Below are 25,670 nucleotides of genomic sequence, written 5' to 3' on the forward strand. Positions count from 1 at the left end.
AATCTGTCATTCAACCTCTTCAGTGCATTCAGAAGCTGCTAGGCTTATTTATAAATCTTCTAGAAATCAACCCTGCACTCCTCTACTTTATAAACCACACTGGCTTCTTACTGAAGAAAGATTAAGATACAAGTTCAAAGCTGTCACAGGCTCTGCCCCTCAGTATCTATCTGATTTATCCATAATACATTCCCTCCAGGACCCTTCGATCCTCTGCTGACACCAGGCTCTTTTGGCTTCAATCAGTCAATCAATCAATAACTTTATTGTCTGAACCAGAGTACAGAAATTCTCCCTAGTCAGGCTCGTAGCAGAGAAAATATTTTAAAAGAAAGTAACTTTTAAGACTGGAGACATTTATTCCATCAATAAATTGAAACAATCAAATGAACATGGCGGGAAATATTGGGGGCTAGGGACGGAACGGCGATGCACTATAACATCACAGTAGATTTGTCAGCACTATAAATACACTGAAACGATCGACATACACATACATCAATTAATAAGTCTTAATTTTAAAATTAAAATGGATTAGATACATATACATACATATCTTTTTAAATGATGGACAGCAGGTGACGGAGGGGGTGGGGGGGGGGATACGAACTAAATAAGAAGGTGAGAGGAGGGGGGTGAATAAATATAATAACAAGGAAACCTTTACACACACACACACACACACACACACACACACACACACACACACACGCACCACGCACACACACACACATTCACATCCATGGCCACAATGCAAGTTTACTGAGAATAATTAAGTCGCATATTAAGACTACTTCATAATACTAAATGAATAAATCACTTCATCTATCAGATTAAGGCACATAAAATCTAGATATAGATCATAGGCATGCAGATAAAAGCTGAATTTTGTAAATAACAACAAGATATTGAAATATAAGTCACAAGTACGATAGTTCAGTTTAGTCAGCGCAAGGAGGCGTTTTCAGATAGATACCGCGGTAGGAACGAAAGGTCTTTTGAATATGTTTTTTAAATAGGCTTTTTACTTTCATACACAAACAATATGACCAATGAGCTTTTTCTTTATCAGCAGCTAAGCTCTAGAACTTTCAAGCATACTCTCTCCTAACAGCCAATCCCTATATCTTTCTGGTCATATCAATATTAATTTCTACTATAATTAACTGATTAAGCTATCCCCTCCATCCGGTTTGATTACTTGACTGTGATGTGCGTGCAGGCTGAGGAGAGAGAGCGACGATGATCAAACTGGTTTAATCCTGCAATGTATTGATCCTGATCCTGATGGAAATAATGTGTGTGTGTGTGTGTGTGTGTGTGTGTGTGTGTGTGTGTGTGTGTGTGTGTGACTGTCTGAAGTGACAATCAATTGTAATTGAGAGAATGCAGAGAGCAGCCACAAAGCTCACGAGTGTAGGCACGTGACTTGTATTGTGATCGAAAAACTCGGTTATTTAAAATTGTTTTCACTCAAGGGTAGAAGGATACGTGGTGATCTCATTGAGACACTGCATGGGAAACTTATCAACGCCCATGTTGATGTGTCTTTGGGGTCAGCTTTTCTTTGTACCTCACCACAGTTCCACAAGAAATACTGTGCCGGGAAAAATGTTTGTACAAAGTTCAAATACTAACCCGCCAATAAAGCGGCTTTGGTTCAGTAATTGAGTTACTAATATATGGAATCAACTGCCATCTCATCTAAAACAAGCACCATCCACTAATGCATTCATTAATCAACTGGACAATTCTATGAAATTTTAATCCATCTTTGGAAAGTTCGACGGTATGCTGATACCAATGAAGCGTCGAACCTTGACCACAATTTCTACCAAAATATGTTATGAAACAAGGGACTGTTTTAAAGCTTGCCTTGTCCCAATCCTCCTCCTCTTCTTCTTTCTCCTCCTCCTCCTACAAATACTACTGAATCAGGTGTTGTCGAGTGTGTGTGTGTGTGTGCGCGCGCGTGATTATCAACTGTGGAGTACGGCCTTTAACCCATCGGTTCACGTTTGTTTAGAGTAATTGCCCTTGCCGTACACTCCTGTCTGATTTTGAACGATCGAAGTCACGCTTTGTTGTAAGTATTTCACGTCCTTTGATTTGTGATAAACTGAAATATCGTTCCATATTTGAACTGGATGTAAGTCACATTTTTGACAACATGTAGATCATGCGTCAGACATGGAGTCGAACTCGGAGAGAAAGTTGTCGAGATTGGAACTCGCCTCGCGCGCACGCTCATCGCACACGTTATTCTGCTCCTGATATTTAATTCAAAGGTCCTATTAGTAATATAAGATTATTTTTAGAACATGACATTGTTTCCCTTGATACCAAAGAAAGTCAACTTTTACTTAATTCAAAATGATACGAGGTGATAATATATGTAAAAGCAAAACTCAATATTTTTATATCATTTTCTAGACGTTTGAAATTTTAAAAAAAGAAAATTTTGGGGAAAAAATACCATTCTGCTACGAATAGTGTTGCCTTGGAGTGATCTTACTAAAGTCTTATCTGCCTGTATATATCTGTAGGCTTAGATATGGCCAGTATGTATGAGCTATCATATACTGACATAAGTTTACAGTTGGGCCAACAGCAAAGTAAGAACTGAATATCAATGGTTTCTCCATTGCAATGGGAAATCTTTTACAGCTTAGTCTTTTGTGAAGGACTATGAATCTCAAACTAGGAGGCACTGGCTCTTAGTGCTGCAGCCTTGGGGGCTAGTTGGCCTTTGGGAAACATTCCAACACTGACTGTGATAAAATCCTCTTGGATGAGACAGTGGGGATGTAACTTGGGCAAGACACTCTCCACTATAATCAAATTCTAGCCCAGATAGTTGGGACAGCACTTACCTCATCTGCTGTTCTTATGGTCATTGTCAAACACGACTGACAGTCATAAAAGATATAGATATATAATTGGATATATCGTACATATTGAGTGTATAAATTTACAGATTTTGTGGTGGGGGTTTGGTGTCAAAAGGCAATGTAAAAACGCTGGATTGTATATATTATAAATTTCATCAGTATTTAAATACAGTGATTGCAGTTGTACTACATTTAGATTAGGGGCAAGAACATTAGGAGCAAGGTTTGAGATTCCCTCCTTATTCGGTAAAAGTTGTTGTTTTTTTAATTAAAAAAAAAAAAAAAAATTTAAACATCACAATTTAGCTTGGACTGAAAGGCAGGATTTTGATCTCTTAAAAGGAAAAGAAGAAGAAGAGAAAAAAAAGAAGAAAATCATGATTGAGAAACTTAATGAGCTAGTGACAGATTGAGTATGGTTGAGAACTGACTGTGTACATCTTCTGGCTTCATCCATGGTCTGTATAGTCTATATTTTCTAGTTATACGAAACACAGGAACTGAGGAAGGCAATGTTTGATTAATCTCCTTCATAACAAGTTTGTTAACTTTATCTCAGTCTTTTCTATGAAGGGATGTCACTGAAAAGTTTGAAACAACCACATCACATGACAAATTCTGAAATTGTTGTAGACTTACAGAGGTAGTGCATTCAAACCCAATCAGAGGCATATTGTTGCTTTTTTTTTTGTTTTTGTTGTTTTTGTTTGTTTTGTTTGTTTTACGTTGTTGTTGTTTTTTTTGGGGGGGGGTTTGCCTGTGGGCAGCATGAATCCACAGTTGTATATATGCTAAAGTGGATTACTGGAAGTTGGAACCACACAGTTGTGTCATCCACTTCATATATGATTAAATGTCCTGACCAATATTGCAGTGCCTGTATGATGTATCTCTCATACCAGACTCACGTCTGGATATATCATTTGAAAAGAAGTGTAGAGACTGAAATTTATACTAGTCTTGTCACTAAGTCACAAGCCTGAATGGACCTCTGCAGGCAAGAACCACGCCAAGATCTTTATATTCATTATCAAATTGCTGTAGAAAAAAATGTTTCGGACTCAGTGATCTGTACTGCCCTGTTCTATCGATGATTTACAGTTCGTTTGCACCTCCATGTCAGTGGTGAGCTTTAGTCAATGTTGTCAGTGTTTGCAGGTTCATGGAAACTGTTGACATGTATGTGGTGATTTTCTCTACTTGGTTTGGCTCAGTGGAAGGCACAAAATCAGGCTCCATGATCAAGTGATTTTAGCATATCAGTGGTATCTACTTTGTCTGGCGAAGGCACTCACTCATTTTGTCTCCATGATTTAGTGATCAGTGTCAGTGGTGTTACTTTGTATATATATAGTGAAAACTTGAATCATAATGGAGTATTTCTGTACACCAAGAAAGTGACTCAGCAGCAGTGCAAGATCTCCTCTGTTGTGTGGCCTCATGACAATCAAACATGAATAGTTACCTGCACACTGTTTATGCTGAAACTGAAGCCTGGGCATGGTTGGGTACAGGAGATCAACATGGACTTGCCATGCCACTGAAACCATGTTGAAGATGAGGCAACCAAAAGAGAAGTTTGAAATATCAAATACAATCGTTCATGAATTTCGATTTGTCACCCTCCCAGAGTTGATAATAAAAACTGCAGCATGGGTCCTGGATGAAAATGTGATTGACCTTCTCAAGATGGTGTGTCTGATCCACCAGACAGTAACTGGAATAAGCTTTCTCCTTTGGAGTACGTTTTCAGTCACATCTAAAATAGTTACTTTGAATTTTTTGGACATTGTAAACACACACAAAGACATTTGAACGCTCTCACATACACAGTGGCTACATATAGTAAATTACAAAAGTGTACACACAATGAGTCACACACACACACACACACACACACACACACACACACACACACACACACACACACACACACACACACACACACACACTCAAACACACACATGCATGTTTCCTACACTTCTGTTTTGTCTAATACTCCCCTTCCCAAATTGTCAGATAATGAAATGGAATTTTTAGAAACTTTGAATGAAACTGTTTAATGTGTATAAGAGTAAAGACCTTTTTTTTTTTTTGTTTGTTTTTCCAGGTTATTTTTGAACCATGGAAATCACAGATGGAAATCTACAAACCCTTGCTGGTTATCTGGAAAAAACCATGTTTCCTGATCCAGAGGTCCGGAAACCAGGTATGGGGCTCTTGCCACATTGTTTTCCTTAGAGTTACATTGTTATATTTTAGGAGGAGGGTGGCAGAATGGTTAAGACGCTCAGCTGCTGATACAGAGAGTCCGTGAGGGTGTAGGTTCAAACCCCACTCTCACCCTTTTTCTCGTTCGACTGGAAAATCAGATTGAGCATCTAGTCTTTCTGTTGAGGCGATAAACTGAGGCCCCATGTTCATCACACACTTGGAGCACTTAAAAAGAACCCATGGCAACGAGAGTGTTGTCCTCTGGCAAATGTAAAAAGAAATCCACTCTGATAGGTACACAAATACATAAGCATGCACTCAAAGCCTGACAAGTGCGTCAGGTTATGCTGCTGTCAGGCGTCTGCCTAGCAGATGTGGTGTAGCATATATGGATTTGTCCAAACGCAGTGACGCCTCCTTGAGAAGCTGAAACTGTTATATAATAAGACAAAAAGCATCAGCTAAAGCATTCAGAGCAATTTTCTCCCAAGTCACAAGCAGCAGTATTCCACAGATTTCCCCTGGATGCAAACAGTTGCCTCTGAGTCTAATCTGAAGCACTTTAGTTTAAAATCTTACAGTATCTCATGGATGATGCCATTCTTCCCTCTTTAAAAAATTCAGTGACTACTTCACCATATTTCTCTTCCTCTTAAGTCCAAAACCCATTATTACCTTTTCCATTAATGAACATCACTTTTTTCTTTTCTTTTTTTGTTTTTGTTTTTTGTTGTTGTTTTTTTTGTGTGTAATCTAGACTGAACTCTGTTGTGTGTTCAGAATCAAAATTTCTCGTTACACACTCTTAAGCTCAAACTAGCTTGCCAGTAATTCTGCTTGTGGCTCTTTGGTGTCCAAAGTTTACTACACTGTATATTGTATTGTCCATTCAAAAGTGTTACTTTACACTTGGGTATGTTTGTCAAAGTTTTGGTATTTGCACTGGGTAAAATTGTGCTTCATTCGTCCAGATGACACAGAAATTCTCATTACAAAAGTTACATGTTTGATTTCAGTATGAGTAAGAAGTGGGGGTTTTGGGGGGGGAAAAAAAAGAAAAATGTTGAGGTCTTGTCTTTAAACTGCCATGAAGTACCATCTGCACTCACTCATCCTATGCAGACAGCAGTTATCAGCATTTTGCAAGGTACTTTCTGAAGCAAACAGTTGTGTTCTTTTCTTTTCTTTTTTCTTTGTTTCTTTTTCTTTTTCTTTTTAAATTTGATGAAATTCATGCCAAGCAGCCTCACTTTGGAAGCTATTCAAGAAGTTCTGAAATAGGGTCTTTGCAGCGAAATTGATGCTGCGAGATCTTCAGGAAAGAATACAGTGAATGGCATAAATTTACATTGTTTAAGGACAGATAAGGGAAAACTTAGTTTGTGCAAGTGCGTGTGAAGTTTCCATCAGTACTGGTAACTGATAATTGTCATCACCGCGTTGTGTCAAAAAAGAAGAATATGATGTGTTCCCAAAATTTTTGCTGTTGAAATTTTCACTTTGTTCCCAATTTTTTTTTTAATATGATCTGTTCAAGGTGGTAAGATTTTGGGGTCTACAGGCATGCATACATGTATTTGTGAATTGTTACAATCTGGATTGTCAGCTTCTGGCCATCCGTTGCTAAGTCTGAAAGTTTAGAATTATGGTACATGTAAGTTTGTGTGTTTTCCCCCTAACAAATAAGAGAAGAAAAGGGAGCTCTGTGACTGAAAAAAATATGTTCAAGTAATTGGCAAATAATATCTCTCTCTCTCTCTCTCTCTCTCTCTCTCTCTCTCTCTCTCTCCCTCTCTCTCTCCCTCTCCCTCTCCCCCTTTCTCTCTCTCTCCCCCCTCTCTCTCTCTCCCTGTCTGTCTCTCTAAACTATATAGTTTTAAAAGAAAAAGATTGACCATACCATTGTGCTTGTTGACAGCGGAGAAGTTTCTAGAATCCGTGGAACAGAACCAGAACTACAGTCTGCTGCTGCTGCATCTGATGGACAAGGGAGAAGTGGCAGCTCACATCCGTGTCTCTGGCGCCATCGCATTCAAGAACTTTGTCAAGCGCAACTGGCGTGTGGTAAGGACTGCTGGGTGGGAAACAAAATGTTTATTTGCTCGCTCTCTCTCGCTCTCTCTCACTAGGTCACTGTCTCTGTGTGTCTGTCTGAAGCATGCTGTTTTTGTCTGCATCTCTCTAGCTTGCTGTCTCTGTCCGTCTCAGAGTCTGTCCATCTCTATATCTAGCTGTCAGTTTGTCAGTTTGTCTATCTGTCTGTCTGTGTGTATCTCTTTCTAATTTGCTGTCTCTGTCTGTCTGTCTCTCTGGAGATGTAATCCTTTTGTCTTTGTTGAATTGGATAGGTGACCTCCCTTTATCTCGTGCTATAGAAAGTTTTCTCCCTACAAAAACAGTTTTGATGACAGTTCTATTCATGATACAGGAAAAGTTCCGATGTAGTGCAATGTCATTTCCATGAAGACATCAAAAGTATTGTTGTGACACAAGACTAAGACAGTGGCATTGAAAAAAAACATCCGCATGAATAAAACAATATAAACATGACAATAGTCAGAAACTTCGTTATGGGATTGTTTTGCATTGTCGCCACAAAGCAATACATACAGAACTGCCCTTTGTGCATGGCGAGGGTTGAGACCAATAACTATAAGAGCATGCTTGTCTTCAACTCTGGATGGGCTGACCCAGAAGTTGTTTTCAGTCTTTATTTTCTTCTGTGTGAGGAGCTGAAAGTGATTATTATATATGGAGCATTTTATTTGGTCTGTCAACCTTTCTGTGCATGTGTTTGTGTGTGTGTGTGCGTATGTGTGTGTGAGTATGTCATTATACTTTTGTGTTTGTGCATATGTTTGTGTGAGTGTATGGTTGTGTTTGTGCGCGTGTGTGTATGTGTGTGTATATGCATATATACGTCTGTGTGTGTATGTATGTGCCCAGGTTGAAGGAGAGGCGGACAAGATCCATTCTGCAGACAGGGTGGCCATCAAGCAGCACATCATAGGGCTGATGTTGAAGAGTCCTGAGCTTGTACAGAATCAGGTATGTCCAGCGGCACACCATAGAGCTGAAAAGCCCTGAACACGTGCTGAATTAGGTATCTCCGGGAGCACACCATAGGGCTGTTTCTTTGACGTACTCCGGACAAAAGACCTTGACTGGAGCCCTACTGTTTACAGCCATTTCAGACAATGGGCCCTGATCGGGGCCCTTAGAGAGTTTTGAATTTTTGGAAGGCACCTAATTTCCATAATGACGTTATGAGTTAAGAATAACCTAACTGACCTTTCCACTCTCCACTGCAACCAATAAATGCAGAGTGTGTTGCTGTGCTCGCAAGCAGGAAAGTTATTTTCGCGGTGACTGGTTCTCGTGAACAGTGCGTGTCAGCAGTGGTGTCTGACCCAGTTTCGTCCCAGTCACAAGGCACACAACAGAATTAGACGAACGGGCTCAGTTGTGGCTGTATAACGTTCTGAATTTAATCTGTTTCAAACTGTTTGTGCTTTCCTGGATTCGTTTACCAGTCATCAGTGTGTGCAAATTCTGAACAAAAAATATGGATGCTTCCATCATCTCACTGTATGATAGCATAAGAATGGAGGAAGTTATATATTTTGTCCCCAGTTAACTTGTTATCTGACTGGTCAGTTTTGAAGTTTTCAGTTCTTTGATTCTAACATTTGTTTATTGCTGATTTTATTTCTTACCCATACAAATGAGTTGTCCATGGAGAAAGTCAGGGGAGCTAACTGGCAGTACTTAGTGAGATAAAGTGTACAGAATCAAGTATGTCAAACAGCACACCATAGGGTTGATGTTGAAGCGTCTTTAATGTGTGCACAATCAGGTATGTTGAACAGCATGTCATAGGGCTGATGTTTAAGCGTCTTTAACGTGTACACAAACAGGTATGTCAAACAACATGTCATAGCCTGATGTTGAAGCATCTTTAACAGTACACAATCAGGTATGTCAAACAGCATGTCACAGGGTTGATGGTGAAACGTCTTTAACGTTGTACACAATCAGGTATGTCAAACAGCATGTCAAAGGGTTGATTTTGAAGTGTCTTTAACGTGTACACAACCAGGTATGTCGAACAGCACATCAGAGGCTCATGTTGAAGAGTCTTTAACGTGTACAGAATCAGTTATGTCCAAGAGCACACAATAAGGCACATGTTGAACTTGAAGCGTCTTTAACGTGTACACAATCAGGTATGTCAAACAGCACGTCACAGGGCAGATAGTGAAGCGTCTTTAACGTGTACACAAACAGGTATGTCAAACAGCACGTCATAGGGCAGATATTGAAGCGTCTTTAACGTGTACACAATCAGGTATGTCAAACAGCACGTCACAGGGCAGATAGTGAAGCATCTTTAACGTGTACACAAACAGGTATGTCAAACAGCGCGTCATAGGACAGATATTGAAGCATCTTTAACGTGTACACAATCATGTATGTCAAACAGCATATCACAGGGCTGATGTTGAAGAGTCCTGAACTTGCACCGAATCAGGTACATGGGCCTTGTACCTAAACATGTGGCTAAAATAGCTTCCATGCATCTTTCTGCCAGGGGAAGGTTTTAACGTTATCGTGTTGTTGTTTTTCTGCTGACTGTTAAATATGTTTGTTTTTTTACGCACACATGCACAAATTCATGTACGAACGCACACACAGCTGACCATGCAAGTGTTCGCACCTAGCACACACATTCCATCATAAAACATGCATTTATGCATGCACATTTTCTCTCTCTCTCTCTCTCTCTCTCTCTCTCTCTCTCTCTCTCTCTCTCTCTCTCTCTTTCATTAACCTTGTCCTCTCTTATTCTGTTTCTGTCACTTCCTGTGTGATCGCACACAAGCGTGCACATTCACATATATTTATACAGACACATGCTTACACACATACACACACACACACACACACACCAAGATACACACACACTCAGAGGCAGAGCATTATCCAAACCATGAAATGACGCCTTGAAAACAAATTGAAACATATTTAACCATTACAAAAAAACAAAAAAAAATCTGCTTCCACAGGAAAATCTCTTGGATCATGATAAAATGAAATCTTTTATTTGAACTATTTTCAGCTGTCTGTGTTTAGCTAAGTGATCTGTGTTAAATATATCACAATTTGGTTCTTTGTAATGAGTCAAGGTGTTTTGAACTGTTTGTGTTCAGCTGAGCGATGCTATCAGCATCATCGGACGTGAAGACTTCCCTGCCAAATGGCCAGACCTGATATCCGAGATGGTCAGCAAGTTCCAGACAGGAGAATTCCATGTGATTAATGGTGTCCTAAGAACTGCGCATTCTATCTTCAAAAGGTAGGCCCCAGTCTGATCACCTTCATACATGTGTATACTACAAGGATTATAATAATGGCCAGGACCATTGTTCTGTCATTTCCCTAGAGAAAGAAGTATGCTTTTTCTAATTTGTCTTAGTGTTGCTTTTATGCCTGAAATTGGGACAGGGAACAGATATCTGTTAAGTTTGCAACTAACACCTGTTTGCATAATGAACAGTTATACTTGATTTTCTTTTTAGTTTTTGGTTAAGGAAATAATAATGATAATAACTAATCATTTTGATGTAGCACATACTATTGCATGATACTGTACACTCTCCTTTGACACAGTAATTGACAGTTGTCACTTATTGCACTTTTTGCTAACACCATACACATACATAGCCATCCACACACACACACACACACAAACATGTAACATAGCTAAAGGATGTGTGTGGTGTGTGTGTGTGTGTGTGTGAAATGTATGTGTGTATATCTTTGTGTGTTTGTATGTAGATTCTGCATATTATATGTATATATTCACAATACTCAGGTATCGACACGAGTTCAAGTCCCAAGAGCTGTGGGAAGAAATCAAGTTTGTTCTGGACAATTTTGCATCCCACTTCACAGAGCTCTTCAAGGTGAGTGCCACTGTGACTGACCCATGCTGGGTTTTGAAGAAAAAGGAAAATTTATATCTCCTTGGGGATTGCTGACACATGTGTACAAACATTTGTATTGGGGGTGGGGGGGGGGAATCTGACGGCAAGACACTTCAGACATCATTTATTGACATCGGCCTATCTTCAGCCCTTATGTCAAGGGGATATAATTCTCAATTGCACCATTGTGTATTGAATGAAAGAAAACAAACTATGAACAGTCAATAAAACAGTTATTGTCAATAAGCTTTTTTAGAACAATGTGAGTTAATTGTTTATAGATGCATGTGCCCAATACAAGCACACATACACCATCTTCAACCACACTCTATCATCAACCTCTACCATTTAGCCTAATTGACAACCACAACAACAAATATTAGAAACTGTTCATATTCAACTTGACCATCAAGTGCATACAAATGAAATACATTATTCATAGATATAATTACTACATATTCTAACCAACCATTTTTCTTTTTCGGATGTTAATAGCCTGTGCAACATACCTGGCGAGTGAAATTAGAACTTCACCACCATTATCATAGGATAACAATCTCTGCACGGTTTGCCTTCTCTCAGCTGGCCACATGTAAAAGTTGATTCTTTGCCCTAATATCTTGATAAGCTTTGCAATGAAATAGGAAATGATCTTCATCTTCTCTCACACCATCCATACACACCATGCACAAATTATCCCCAATACCTCCCAAATCAAACCATCTGTTTGCTTTTAAACCTAAGGTTCTGTTTCTAAATTTTGCTAACATAATGCCATTTGTTAGGAACTATTATCAAGAATTTATCTGGTTGTAATATACTTTTGAAGGAATGGAACCAAGAATACTTTATACGATCTTTTATCTTGGAGTGCCAGTTTTGTTTATAACAAGATACTAAACGATCTTTAAATTCCAAAATAAATCCTCTTTCATCCCCAACTCCCTGACTATGCCATACAATACCAAACCCGTTTACTGTAAGAACTTGCTTAACATTGCCCACCCAGTTACGGTTACCTAACTCAGCTTGCTGGAGTAACATGTCATATGCCTGTCTGCATAGTCTGTTTATAGGGAGCTGAGTTAGCTTTATCCAGTACTTGATGCATTTCACAAAGGCTCGAATATATAAAATCTGACGGCAAGAAAGAGTTGGTGAAGTAGAATCTGTTTCATCTTGTCCTCTGAAAAGGTTCAGAGTGTGTGCTTTAACCCTATCAACCCTGGGGAGTTTACAGCTTCAGCAAGCTTCCCTGCCATGTGGATGGGGAAAACTGCAGGAAATATAATACTGTAATCAATTTACATGTGTGGACACAACTGGAAACTGTAAAAGTTAGTTCCCTAGGCTGGGGAAATCTCAGTGGATCTGCTATTTTCAGCAGAAGATCAGTTGATTTCAGAGGGAAAAACAATTTTCAGATGGGGGAAAAAAAACAACAACAAAAAACAAGTACATTTTATTTCGTCCAGTCCATGTCAAGCCCAGTTCAGTTTTTCGTTTTGAGTCCAGTTCAGTTTTACCAACTATACCGTGATGTCACTTTGCTTTAGCTGCCATCTTGTAATTTTCAGTCAGCAAGCGTGTTGAGAGAGGTGAATCGTGGCGACGTTTTCAATGAAGAAAACATTGTCAATAAGTGAAGATGGGAATGGTTGTGAAAAACTGTAAAAGTAAGAGAGGAAGAGGACCACCTTGGAACGCTTCAGAAACTGTGAATTATTGTTTTAGTTTTCAGGAGAGGCCCCCAAAGCCTTTTAAAAATCACTTATTTCGTTTTCAGCGCCCCACCCCAACCAGGGGCCTAAGGCAGCACCTGGACCCCAGCTGATTTTCAGAGGAAACTCTCTTGGACAGTTCCCCAGCCTGTTCCCTTTGCTTGCAGTTTATTGCTATTTTCTCAAGGCCTGACTAAGCGCGTTGGGTGATGCCGCTGGTCAGGCATCTGCTTGGCAGATGTGGTGTAGCGTATATGGATTTGTCCGAACGCAGTGACGCCTCCTTGAGCTACTGAAACTGAAACTGCTATGTAGGAACATGGGAAACCGTTTTTATTGAAGGAAAGGTTGGCGCCAGAGCAACGCTTGGGTTCAGGGCTGAATGAGTTAAAATTTCTTTTGTTTTCTTTCCTTATTCTTTTGTTGTGCTTTGCGTGTTGCGTTGTTGTACTTTTCTTTCTTTTCGACAGCGATGATGCCTGTTGATCCCTTTTTACTCCTTGTACTGTCCAGGCTACGATGGGGCTTGCCTCAACCCATGCCAGTGATCCAACTGCACTGAGGGTCATCTTCAGCTCCATTCTCCTCATCTGCAAGATCTTCTACAGCCTCAACTTTCAGGTCAGATGCCGGTTTTTGTTGTTCTTCCACACCCATCCTCTCACCATCCCCCTCCCCCCGCCCCACCCTACCTCTCCTTTCACTTATTCACCACTAAGTTTCTGTGTGTAAAACACTCCTCCAGCACCATACATTTTATACACGACTCTCTCAGTCACACGATTCAACAATACTTTGACTAAACTTTTAAAGACAAAAAAAAAAAAAAAAAAAAAAAGTGTGTCAGTGACAAAGACAGGTTGAGCATGCAAATGAATTTTTTAAGGGTTGACAGTTTCCTTTTCTTTGAACATTATCTTCCTGTCTTTTTGATCATTGGATAATAATAAATTGAACTTGAAATGACTCACACCAGTAAGGCTGTCAAACTGATGAGCTTTTGAAACCCAACAAAAAAAAAGAAAAAAAAAAGAAGAAAACTCGTGTTTCTTTGTGTTGGTCCTACAGGTATTTATTCCAGTGTCTTTCTCTTTGTTTTCAAGATAACCGCCATGTGTGTGTGTGTGTGTGTGTATGTGTGTATACACACTCCATGGTTCGTCCATCGGGATCGACGAGGACCATCTAGTCATCCTGGGGGTGGGTGGGTATATACTATATCACTGTGTAAACTACAGGTATTGTGTTTCCAGTGTCTTTCTCTTTGTGTCCAAGATTACCGCTGTGTGTACATCACTGAGCAAATTACACTTACAGGATCTCCCGGAGCATTTTGAGGACAACATGAAAACGTGGATGGACAATTTCCTGCAGCTGCTTGGTGCTGACAACAAACTGTTGAAAACTGAGGTTTGTATCGTATTACTGAGTGCTGTTTTCACAAAGGCAATGCTTCGAGTCGAGCCCCACACTTTCTTTTCAGAAACTATGTTCAGGTGTTCAGCAGTCCTTTCTCAGGTCAGTGAAGATGCTCAAGAGAAAGAAATATGAATGAATAGAAATTATTTCTTGAAAAAAAAAAAAAAAAAAAAATGAAGCACTTGTAACCTTCAGTGAAGATCTGTGTATGGGGATGAGTAATTTTGAATATACTGAGAAATTCGCTTACAGTTGACTTCATGAAGTTTTTGCGCCTTATAGATATCATTATTAGTAGTAGTTCTCTTTTATGTATTTATTAATTATTTACTTATTTCTTCTTTCTTTTTTTTTTCTTTTTTTTTTTGTTTTTTGTTTTTTTTTTGTTTTGTTTTGCTATTTTATCTATTATTTTATTTTATTTTATTTTATTTTATTTATTTTATTTTAATTTTTTCTTCTTTCTCAAGGCCTGACTAAGCGCGTTGGGTTACGCTGCTGGTCAGGCATCTGCTTGGCAGATGTGGTGTAGCGTATATGGATTTGTCCGAACGCAGTGACGCCTCCTTGAGCTACTGATACTGATACTGATACTGAGAAATTCTGTATATAGTAATAACGAGTTGCATGTTTAAGTAGGTCTTGGACTTTGAGAGAAAATGCTTTCTATACTCCAAAAGATTATATCTTTGATGTGGTGTTTACCTTGGAAATCTAAAAATCATGAGAATTTCTAGAGTTGCTCATTATGAGTTTATTGAAGACAAATGGTTTGTTAAAAAAAAATTTAAAAAAAGGAAAAAAAAAGGCAGTTTATTTGACCTTATCACCTTGAACCTTGACCCATGTCAATATAGTCATTCATGCTAAACAGTGAACAGACTTGTTTTTTTCATATCATTTAAGTCAAACTTTTGAATCATCAGATTTGTATGTTGTTGTTTGTGTTGTTAGCACTTGCCATTTACAGTTTGCATGGCTTGTTTGCACATTTCATTTGTATTTGGCGTGGGTGGTTAGCACATGGACTTGCTGTGTGAAGTAACTTGGTTTGAGTTTTACATGGATTCAAGGAGACATGAATGAAAAGGTTCTATAACATTGCTTTAATCAACCATTTTAACATTATTTTTTTGTTCTCTGTGACTGGGTTTGAAGAAGGGACGGGTGATCAGTCCTGAAATGGCTGGACTAAGGGAATGTGATTTGATTTGATTTTTTTTTTTTCTTTTCTTTCTTTTCTTTTGCTGCCCCATCATCTGTGGTGCCGTTGGTCAGTAGCATTTACTCCCATGCCACTCATTCTGAGTCTCCATTTTGATTTGATTTTGATTTGATTTACTACTGTGTGAAGGACGAGGAGGAAGCGAGTTTGCTGGAGCAGGTGAAGTCGCAAGTGTGCGACAACGTGGCACTGTACGCCCAGAAGTACGACGAGGAGTTTGCCCCTTACCTGCCCGGCTTCGTGACCGCCATCTGGGGCCTGCTGGTCAGCACTGGGCAGCAAGTGAAGTACGATCTGGTGAGTGACATCACGCTGAGCAGTCGTCTGGTCTTTGTCATTTTCACCCTTTTGTGGGGTATTTTTCTTCTTCCTCTTCGTCTTTGTTCGTGGGCTGCAACTCCCACGTTCACTCGTATGTATATGAGTGGGCTTTTACGTGTATGACCGTTTTTACCCCTCCATGTAGGTGGCCATACTCCGTTTTTTGGGGGTGTGCATGCTGGATATGTTCTTGTTTCCTTAACCCACCAAATGCTGACATGGATTCAGGATCTTTAACATGCATGTTTGATCTTCTGCTTGGGTATACACACAAAGGGGGTTCAGGCACAAGCAGGTCTGCACATATGTTCACCTGGGAGATCAGAAAAATCTCCACCCTTTATCCACCAGGTGCTGTTATTGAGATTCAAACCCAGGACCCTCAGATAAGTCCAACACATTAACCACCCGGCTTTTGCGCCCATCCTTTGTGGGGTAAAAAGTGCCAAGTGTCTCTCAGTCTGTGATATGTATTGACATTCTTTTTCTTTTTTTTAAATGGTTTTACTTTCAAGTGCCTGTCTCCCTGCCTTGCATTGGCTACACAGGTCTTCTTCGACCGTCTTATTGTATTTTGTTTTTCAATTATCCCTATTGATCCAAAACTGCATCAGTATTACTTCATTTCTGATGAACAGCTCTCTCTCTCTCTCTCTCTCTCTGCCTCTGTGTGTGTGTGTATGTTTATGCATGTGTGTTTGTAAGTCTGGATGCATGTATGTGTATGCATGCGTATGTGTGTTGCTTGTGTCTGTTTTCATTTCGTGTGTCCAAATTGTGACCCAAAAACGCGTCAGTATTTTCTTCACTTTTGGTGAAAAGATTTTCCGTGTTTGATGATTATTGTGCAAGCGCCTTAATAAGAACTGGAAGGTCTGTAATACTAAGTGAAAATGCATCAGTGCAGCCTTCTAAACCCTTTGTAGGGTGATTTAAGCTTTCTAGTTTGAAATCTGGGTCGCTTGGGAATGAGGCTGAGGGGGGAGGGGGGGTTGGCTTTACTCTTGAATAGCACCCCTGGAGAACAGAGAATGGCTGTCTACATGGTGAGGTGAAAGTAGTCGTGCACATGAAAGCCCACTCATATGAATATGAATGAATGTGGGAGTTGCAACCCAGAAACATAGAAGAAGAAGAAGGTTCTTAAAAAGCAAGCTAACTTCTGCCTGTTGGAAACTAGAGTACTTTGCGTAAATCTGTGACATTTTACATCGAAAGGAGAAAGTTCATGAAAACTGCACCGCCTACAGTTTTTATGAAATTTCTCCATTTGTTTTTGGTTTTTTGTTGTTGTTGTTGTTGTTTAATAGACTCAGCATTCCTCTTTCATTTTATTTTCATCAATAGGGTTGGGGTTTTGGTGTTTGTTTGTTGTTGTTTTTGTAAAAGTATTAAAGACAGTTTAAAACAGACAAAAAAAGTTAAGATTTCTTTACCCTGATACTGGAAACCTTGCATGGGGCATTCCACCAGTAGTCTGCTCCTTTGACTTGTCTCTTTTCAGTAACTCCCTCTTTCTCTCTTTCTCTCTGTCTCTGTTGAAAGTATTATTCTCATTTACTGATCTACGCATGTGGTGTGCATTCATGAGCACATTCGTAGACACACAAACATGAATGCACTTGTTAGTGTATTTTCATACTTCTTATAGTGATTTAGGTGGTGCATTCAAGAGTTTGTTACAACCTTTCTTGTTCATAGGTTTTGCTTCTCTTCCGACAAATATACACCCTCCGCTAAAAATGTTTCTTTCTTATGACACCATCGTTGATGGTTGTTGTAGTTAGCAGCTGGTCAACAATATGATTTATAATGTTTCTTTCCTATGTCTTCATTGTTGATGATTGTTGCATTGTTCTTGTTGGCAAATGGTCAGCAATGCCATAGATAATGGTTCTTTCTTGTGACATCACTATTGATGATTGTTGCTTTGTTCTTGTTGGCTGCTGGTCAGCAAAGCCATTGATAATGGTTCTTTCTTGTGACATCATTGATTGATCATCATTGATCATTGACAGTCGATGATTGTTGCTCTTTGTGTTGGCAGCTGGTCAGCAATGCCATACAGTTTCTGGCCTCGGTGGCCGAGCGGCCAGCCTATCGCTCCCTGTTTGAGGATCCCTCCACTCTGGCCAGCATCTGCGAGAAGGTCATTGTGCCCAACATTCAGCTGAGAGGTAACAACAACATCAGTCCTGTCAGGGGTTTATTATGAATGAAGCATAAGGCAGGTCTTCTTCTGCCTCCAGCTGTTTGGTTATACTAAGTTTTGGGTTTCAAACTAGCTCTACGGCAGTGTGCAAGGATTAAGGGTTTGTTTTTTGGGGGTTTTTTTTTGGGGGGTGTGGTGTGGGGTGCTGCCCCATTATCTGCAACATTTTCAGTGGGATTACTCCCATCCCACTTTTTACGAGTCCCCCCCCCCTCCCCCCCCATCCATGCCCCCTCCCCTCCCCGTCCATGCCCCCTCCCCCCCCCCCCCCCCCCGACCCCCCTTCAAGCACCCTATACATAGCAACCACACCCAGGTTTGTCTGTTGCAGTGCCAGCACCGGCAGTTCACAGGGAAGCATGGATATGTTGGTTGTCACACACCAGAGGAGGTTTAGAAAATATGCTACTTGACAACTGATTTTTTTTGTTTCTGTGGTTGTGCATTTCCTATTTCATGATTTTAGTCAAAATATACAGGCAGCATTTTTGTCTGTCAGTGGCCTACAAAAAGAAAAGAAAAAGAAGAAAATATCTGGCTGGAAAGTTACTCAATGTCAAAGTAAGACATTATTTCAAAAAATATTTTTGAAAACTGAACTATTATTGATGTTAACTTCCAGGGGGGTGTCACAAAGTTTTAAGTCTTGAAAATTAGTATGCCTCAGTCAATGTCACCAATACCATATCTGTTCCAATGCGGTTGGAGCAGCTGCTTCTGTATGGGTGCGGATAATAAATGTCACAGGCTGAGGCAATACTGAAAAAAAACCCAAAAAAACCCCATCTGACTTCATCTTTTACCGAAAAAAAATTGTTTAACAGTGGCCTGCTGATTGGACCTAGAACTGGGTTTTGTTTATCACTGTTTATTTTCTTATGTATATTGCTGAGGGCAAGTCTGTTGGTGTATATGAATATATATATATATATATATGGATCTATGTTTCAATTTGTGTTTAATCCTTGTTTATTTTTATGCCATTTGATTGACTTATGAAGTTTGCTTTTATTGTCATCACTGTTATATCGTGCATTTAAGGAGCTTAAATTAGTATCATTGTTATTTTCACAGTGCCTGTAGATAGCAGTATCGTTTTGCTCTATTTTCTATAATTTTATTATTGCACACTTGTTTTCCCTCAACACTCGAAAATGAAAAGAAATATTCTTTACCTTCCCCAGCGGCGGATGAAGAATTGTTTGAGGACAACCCTGAAGAATACATCCGCCGAGACATTGAGGGATCAGGTATTGTGCTTTATGCATTTTACAAGGAATTATTTTGAGAAATATTGAATATTTATCAGAGTAAAGGAATTCATTGACAGATATTTCAAGGGTCAGGTATTGGGTTTTGTGCATTTTTTCAAGGAATCATTTAGAGAATGATAAATGTTTGTCAAAATCAAGGAGTGAGTATTTGCCTAAATTTTGATTCATTTTGATATTTTCTTTTGAAATCTGTGTTTGATGTTAGCTTTGCAGTGTTTTATTTCATGCTGAGATATTGGAGGATCAGGTGTTGTGCGTTTTTAAGGAATCATTTTGAGTGATAGTAAATATTTTGTCAATTGTCAATTTAAGGAATGAGTGATTGATAGACATTTGCCAATATTTTATTTCATTTTTGATTATTTTCTTTTATAGTTTTATGTTTTCTGTGTTTCATTTGATGTACATTCATGCTGTTCACTTTAGGAGAGTCTTTTTTAATATTAGAAAAAACAGATAGGTCACAGGATGATTCAGGAGAGTCATTACATACCTTGGACTTTGTTGTGAATTGCTTAACCTCCCTCCCCAATCTTTCGGTGCTGTTGCATTTATCAAGGGAGACTGGTGTGTATGTGTGTGTATGTGTGTGTGTGTATGTGTGTGTGTGTGAGTTAGCATGTGTTTATTATTAGTATTGTGTCTGTGTAACCCATTCAGAAGGGGCCTCGACCTAAACTGAAATAAACCTCGGAATCATTTCGTCAAATGTGTGTTCAAACCCTGCAATGACTTGAGGGGTGTGTCCGATGCTGCAGATGTGGACACGAGGCGGCGTGCAGCCTGCGACCTGGTGCAGGCGCTGTGCAAGTCCTTCGAGGGTCCTGTCATCCACAACTTCTCCACCTACATCCAGGGCTTGCTGGAGGTGTGTAGGGGAATGGGTGCAGCGGTTCGAATGGTTAGAGTGCTGGATTCTCGCCTGTTTCCTGTGTTCGATCCCCGGTTTTGGCACATCTGATAGGGATTTTTCTGATCTCTCAGGTCGGACATATTTGCAGACCTGCTAGTGTCTGAACCCTCTTTGTGTGTCTACACATGGAAAAGATCAGATATATGCTTGTTGAAGATCCTGTAATCTGTGGCAGCTTTAGGTGGTTCATGGAAGCAAGGATATACCCAATGCATTTGTGCGTGACAGAAACCTGAGTGACACAGGAAATGAATGATAAGCGCCCAAAGGCAGGTGTTGGTCGGCTCTACCCAAGTAGATAGCCTGTTGTGTAAAGGACTCCTTGTTTGTAGTGCGCCTAGAGCTTGGTCTCTGACTAAGGATAGGGCCTACGTAAGTATCCATATTATCATCACTATCATCATGTATAATAGTCAGTTGCATCTGACTTTGACCAACAGAACAGCAGAGAAGTCAGGTGCTGTCCCAGCTACCCGGGCTTGACTTAGATTATAGTGGAGAGTGTCTTTGCCCAAGTTAAATCACCACTCTTTTGGCCAAGAGGGTTATTGGACAGTCGGCATTAGGATGATCCTCATACGCCATCTAGCTCCCAGGGCTACAGCATGAAGAGCCAGTGCACACATGCCTCCTGGTTTGAAAGTCATAGTCCTTCGCAGAAGACTAATCAAATCAAATCAAATCAAAAACACTTTATTAATCCACATGGAAATTAAGTTGTGCAATCACAGGCTCATTGTAAACACTGGCATAAAATCATGCGCAACATAAGAGATTAAAACTAGTCAAATAAGAATTCCCAATAGCTGACGATATACTAACCCCCCCACACACATACTCATGTTAAGACAATAGGGTATTGCACAACAATATTAACAAATGAAAACATCCAACAAAAAAAGGGTATAGATTACTAAAAATGACATGCGTGCTCGCACGCACACACACACACACCCACCCACCCACACACACACACACACACACACACACACACACACACATGCACACACACACACACACGCATACACACGCACACACACGTTAAGACCATAAGGTATTGTACAACAATACATAAATAAAAACATCAAGGGAATAAATCGTATATATAAGTAAAATGCACACACACACACACACACACACACACACACACACACACACTCACACACACACAAACAACGTATACATGCTCATAAAATATGTCACGCCAATAAAATTAGAACATTAACATTAAGATACATGAAATCCAAGTAAAATAATAAAATATTTAAATGAACTCCCATTGCAGTGGAGAACCCATTGATCATACAACTCTCACTTTACTGTTGGCCCAACTGTAAGCTTCTATCAATATCTGATATAAGGCGAGCATTGAGCCCAAGCTGGAGGCACACCACTCTTTACCACCGGTACTACCGGATGCTTTTTTTGGTTCACATGTGTGCTTACACAGAGCATTAGTCTGTGTGATAACCCATGCCCATCTCCCCCCTCTACCTTTGACTACCATCGGCGATTTTGATTTTGTTGTTGTTGTGCAGCAGGAATCACATGTGGGCCATGAAGGCTTTGCCTCTTGGGGTTTTTTTTTTTGGTTTTGTTTTTTGTTTTCTTCTTCTTTTTTTTTTTTTATAGTCCTGAGGCAATGTTTGTCTGTTAGGTATTCATGCTTCTCTTGGAGTGTGACAATATTCTTGCACATTATCCTGTCATGTGCCACACAAATAATCAAATGCTTGTGGGTTTTTGTTGGTTTTTTGTCATTTATTTTATTTGTTTTTAAACTTGTTTTTATTCAGTTCCCGTGTTGATTTTCTGAAGGATGGATTGATGAAACAATTTAACACGGTGAAAATATTCTTAATTATCAAACTGCTTTTGAATCACTGCTCTACCTTGTACTGTTTTGTTTAGTTTTTATATATGTTGATATCTATGTATTTGCACATTATTTGGATGCACCCTATGCAGGAGAGTAGGCGGGGGGCGTGGTGTGGGTGGGTGATATGATAGGATGGGATAGGATAGGATATGTATATTTGTAAGGCTGTTGAGCCAATATCTGGTCTTGATAATTTCTCTTGCATTGCTCTAACTTTTTTTCTTTTCTTTTTTTTCTCCAGTTTCGTATCGGTTCATTTGAAAAATACAGCTAGGACATGGCTTTGTAATGTTAACATTCCTGTTAAAGTGGTTTCAGAGAAGTCATTTCTGGAACAGTATGTGTAAGGGATAGACTGGAAAAGGGGTGGTGAAAGCGAAGAAGGCAGACCTGTTTCTGAGTTGGGATAGTTTGTTGTTCTTGTTGCTCTTTTTCTTTCTTTCTTTGGATCCCTGTTCACGACAGTCACATATTCTGTCTTACTGTCTGACTTTTTTTTTCTTCTTGTTTTAATAGTGAGCCAAAGTGGTCAGGGCTCTGCATGTGTGTACATAATTGAACAGACAATTACGTGCTTTTGACATGCTTTATATTCAATATATGAACACACACAAACACACACACACACACACACACACACACACACACACACACACAGACACACAGACACACACACACAGACACACACACACACACACACACACACACACACACACTCTCTCTCTCTCTCTCTCTCTCTCTCTCTCTCTGGAATGAATGTACTGGAGGTCTGTGGAGCCTTACCGTACACACCCCATTATGGGGATGTGGGGGGTTGAAGAAGAGGGGGGTGGGGCTCTTTCAGTATAAATGATACTCCCATCTGGAAAATCTGTGCTTTAAATCTTTAAATCCATCTGGAAAATCTGTGCTTTAAATCTTTAAATCCCTTCTTTTTTTTTCTTTTTTTTTTCCAACTTTAACAAATTAACATTACAAAAATCCCTTCTTTTTTTTTCCATTCTCGTTTTTTTTCTGTCTTTTTTCTGTTCTTTCTGTGGTCTCATGCATTTCTTATTTTCTGCCCTGCTGGTTCATTCATCTGTATTTCTTCCTCTGTGTGTGTGTGTGTGTGTGTATGTATGTGTGTATGTGCATGCATGCATGTGTGTGTGTGTGTGTGTGTGTGTGTGTGTGTGTGCAGGCTTATGGCAAGGATCCTGTTCAGAACTGGAAGAACAAAGATTCTGCCCTGTACCTGGTCACCTCTCTGGCCTCCAAAGGCAAGACACAGAAGGTAAGTTTGTTGTTATTGTTGGTTTTTGTTTTTTGTTGTTTGTGTGTGTGTGTGTGTGACCTCAATTGCATGCAAGTCACAGAGCACTTTTTTTTTTTTCTTTTTTTCTTTTTTAGTGCTCTACACATGGCTTTGTTGGCCAAAAAAAAGAAAAGAAAAAAGAATGAAAAAAAACAAAAGAGGAAAAAGAACACATTGGAAAAGAAAAACGTGATTCGGACAGACCCATTCCTGTTTCTTTTGTGAATGTTTTTTTTTCTTTCTTTCTTTTTTCTCATGATAGACGTTTGTTGCTATCTTTAATGTTCTGCAAGTGCCTGTATATGTCTAGTTTTCTTTTTTTATTTATTTATTTTTTTACAGAAGGTAGGTTTATGGAGTGCACTTCACTGCAGTAGGTCTTTTTGTCCTCACACACACATGCGCACGCACACACACTTGCACACATGCACTTTCTCTGTCTCTGCCTCTCCCTCCCTCTCTCTCTCTCTTACTAACTCTCTTTCTCTGTCTCTCTTTCTTACTTTTTACATGATTACAACTGAAACATGATGACATTTAATTTTCAGAAGTATTGCTACCCAAACTGTTTATTAAATTTTTCTGATGAACAACATGTACATATCCTCTAGCATCATTGCCAGTAAAAACAACAGATGGAGAATTCTTTTTCTGAGAGACCTGTTTCAGTCTTCTGTTTAGTCCTGCTGACCTAAAAAAAAAACACCAAAAACTACTATCATGATTTCATTTATTCTTGCTTGGTACAGTTGGCATTCTAAACTGAGCCATTTGCAGATTCCGGAAGCATGAAAAGGAAGCTTTGTTTGACTGATTGAATCAACAGTTTAATTACACATACTTAACCGTGACCCAACTAGTGCAGACTCCGGCAGGGTTCTGACATTCCTGTCCTGTGCAAACTACTATCCGCCTATGTGAAGAAAATGAAAGCAACTACGGCCGATAACCTCCCGGAAGTAGGTAACCTCCCCTTTGTCCCGCTAGCTAGCGCCCTCTTTTTCCGGCAGTCATCATGACTTCTGTTCCTGTGCTCTTCATACGGCTAAGTTCTTTCGTATTTTCTGCCTGTCTGTCGATTTTCTAGCGTTCTTGTTTTTTGACAAATTATGTCTCCAACCAGGTCACATAATTATGTAGCTCAATTGGGCAATCGTGCTAAAATTAAGGCGCGATCGCAATCAATTCGCTGACACTCTGGGCCCTCTACTACTGGCCCTCTCAACAATGCCAACCCACCACCTCCTCCACTTCCTTCGACCAAATCACCAGTTCTCCGTCGATTTTCGCCGTTTTAGTGAACAACCCTTTGTTGTTTTTTTACTGCAGTGGTCGCATGTTATGCTGGTCCAGGGGAGCTGTAGCAGGCAGGTATTTAGCTGAGGGCTAGAAGAAGTGAAACCAAGTGTGTGTGGTTGTGTGGGCAGCAAGGGGTGACCCAGACCAGTGAGCTGGTCAACGTCATGGACTTTTACCAGGGACAGATCCTCACAGACCTTCAGTCCACAGAAAGTGAGTGCTTTTCTTCTTCTTCTTCGTTTGTGGGCTGCAACTCCGATGTTCAATTGTATGTACATGAGTGGGCTTTTTACATGTATGACTGTTCTTAACCCGCCATGTAGGCAGCCATACTCCATTTTCAGGGGTGTGCATGCTGGGTATGTTCTTGTTTCCATAACCCACGGGACGCTGACATGGATCACAGGATCTTTAGCGAGCGTATTTGATCTTCTGCTTGCGTATACACACGAAGGGGGTTCATGCGCAAGCAGGTCTGCACATATGCTGACCTGGGAGATCGGAAAAATCTCCACCCTTCACCCACTAGGCGCCTTTACGGAGACTCGAACCTGGGACTGTCAGATTGAAAGTCCAGTGCTTTAACCACTCGGCTGTTTTGCCCGTCAGTGCTTCTAATTGAGTTAGTTTTGACAGGTTAGTTGGTTTGTTTTCCGGCTTTCGTTGATTTCGCATCACCCCGCAACAGGATCAGTGAAGTTGCAAAACGTGAAGACTTGAAAACAAGAACAAGACAAAACAAAACAAAACCAAAAAAAAACAACCCTGTTACTGTTTCTTAGATTCCCCCCTGCGAATGTATGGATTTGTCGTTTTTACATTTCCTTAGTTTACAAGCTTCTGTTTGTTTCAAGTTTTTTGGGTTGTTGTTTTTTTCTTGAGCCTGTTCTTGTATACAACCCCAAGTGTCACTGTGTTTGGACAAATCCATATATTAAAGCAACACAGCATCTGCTGGGCAGACGCCTGACAACAGCATAACACGAGGCGCTTGTCAGGTCTTAAGTGCTTGCGTATA

General features: G+C 39.9%; 1 protein-coding gene across 1 annotated transcript in view; it reads left to right on the plus strand.

The window, feature by feature from the left end:
* The first annotated feature begins 2,020 nt into the window (after positions 1-2,020).
* Positions 2,021-25,670, plus strand: part of LOC143295257 (exportin-2-like) — a 45,891-nt gene continuing 22,241 nt past the window's right edge. Inside the window, exons 1-14 of the mRNA XM_076606841.1 lie at positions 2,021-2,086; positions 5,002-5,100; positions 7,024-7,169; positions 8,052-8,153; positions 10,316-10,461; positions 10,981-11,071; positions 13,327-13,434; positions 14,131-14,223; positions 15,587-15,754; positions 17,826-17,955; positions 19,175-19,240; positions 20,023-20,132; positions 23,240-23,332; positions 24,781-24,865. Of these exons, the coding sequence (XP_076462956.1) occupies positions 5,016-5,100; positions 7,024-7,169; positions 8,052-8,153; positions 10,316-10,461; positions 10,981-11,071; positions 13,327-13,434; positions 14,131-14,223; positions 15,587-15,754; positions 17,826-17,955; positions 19,175-19,240; positions 20,023-20,132; positions 23,240-23,332; positions 24,781-24,865 (1,423 nt within the window). The 5' untranslated portion in view covers positions 2,021-2,086; positions 5,002-5,015. The remainder of the gene's footprint in view (positions 2,087-5,001; positions 5,101-7,023; positions 7,170-8,051; positions 8,154-10,315; positions 10,462-10,980; positions 11,072-13,326; positions 13,435-14,130; positions 14,224-15,586; positions 15,755-17,825; positions 17,956-19,174; positions 19,241-20,022; positions 20,133-23,239; positions 23,333-24,780; positions 24,866-25,670) is intronic.

This window comes from Babylonia areolata, chromosome 20, assembly GCF_041734735.1.
Source record: "Babylonia areolata isolate BAREFJ2019XMU chromosome 20, ASM4173473v1, whole genome shotgun sequence".
Taxonomy (NCBI): Eukaryota; Metazoa; Mollusca; class Gastropoda; order Neogastropoda; family Buccinidae; genus Babylonia; species Babylonia areolata.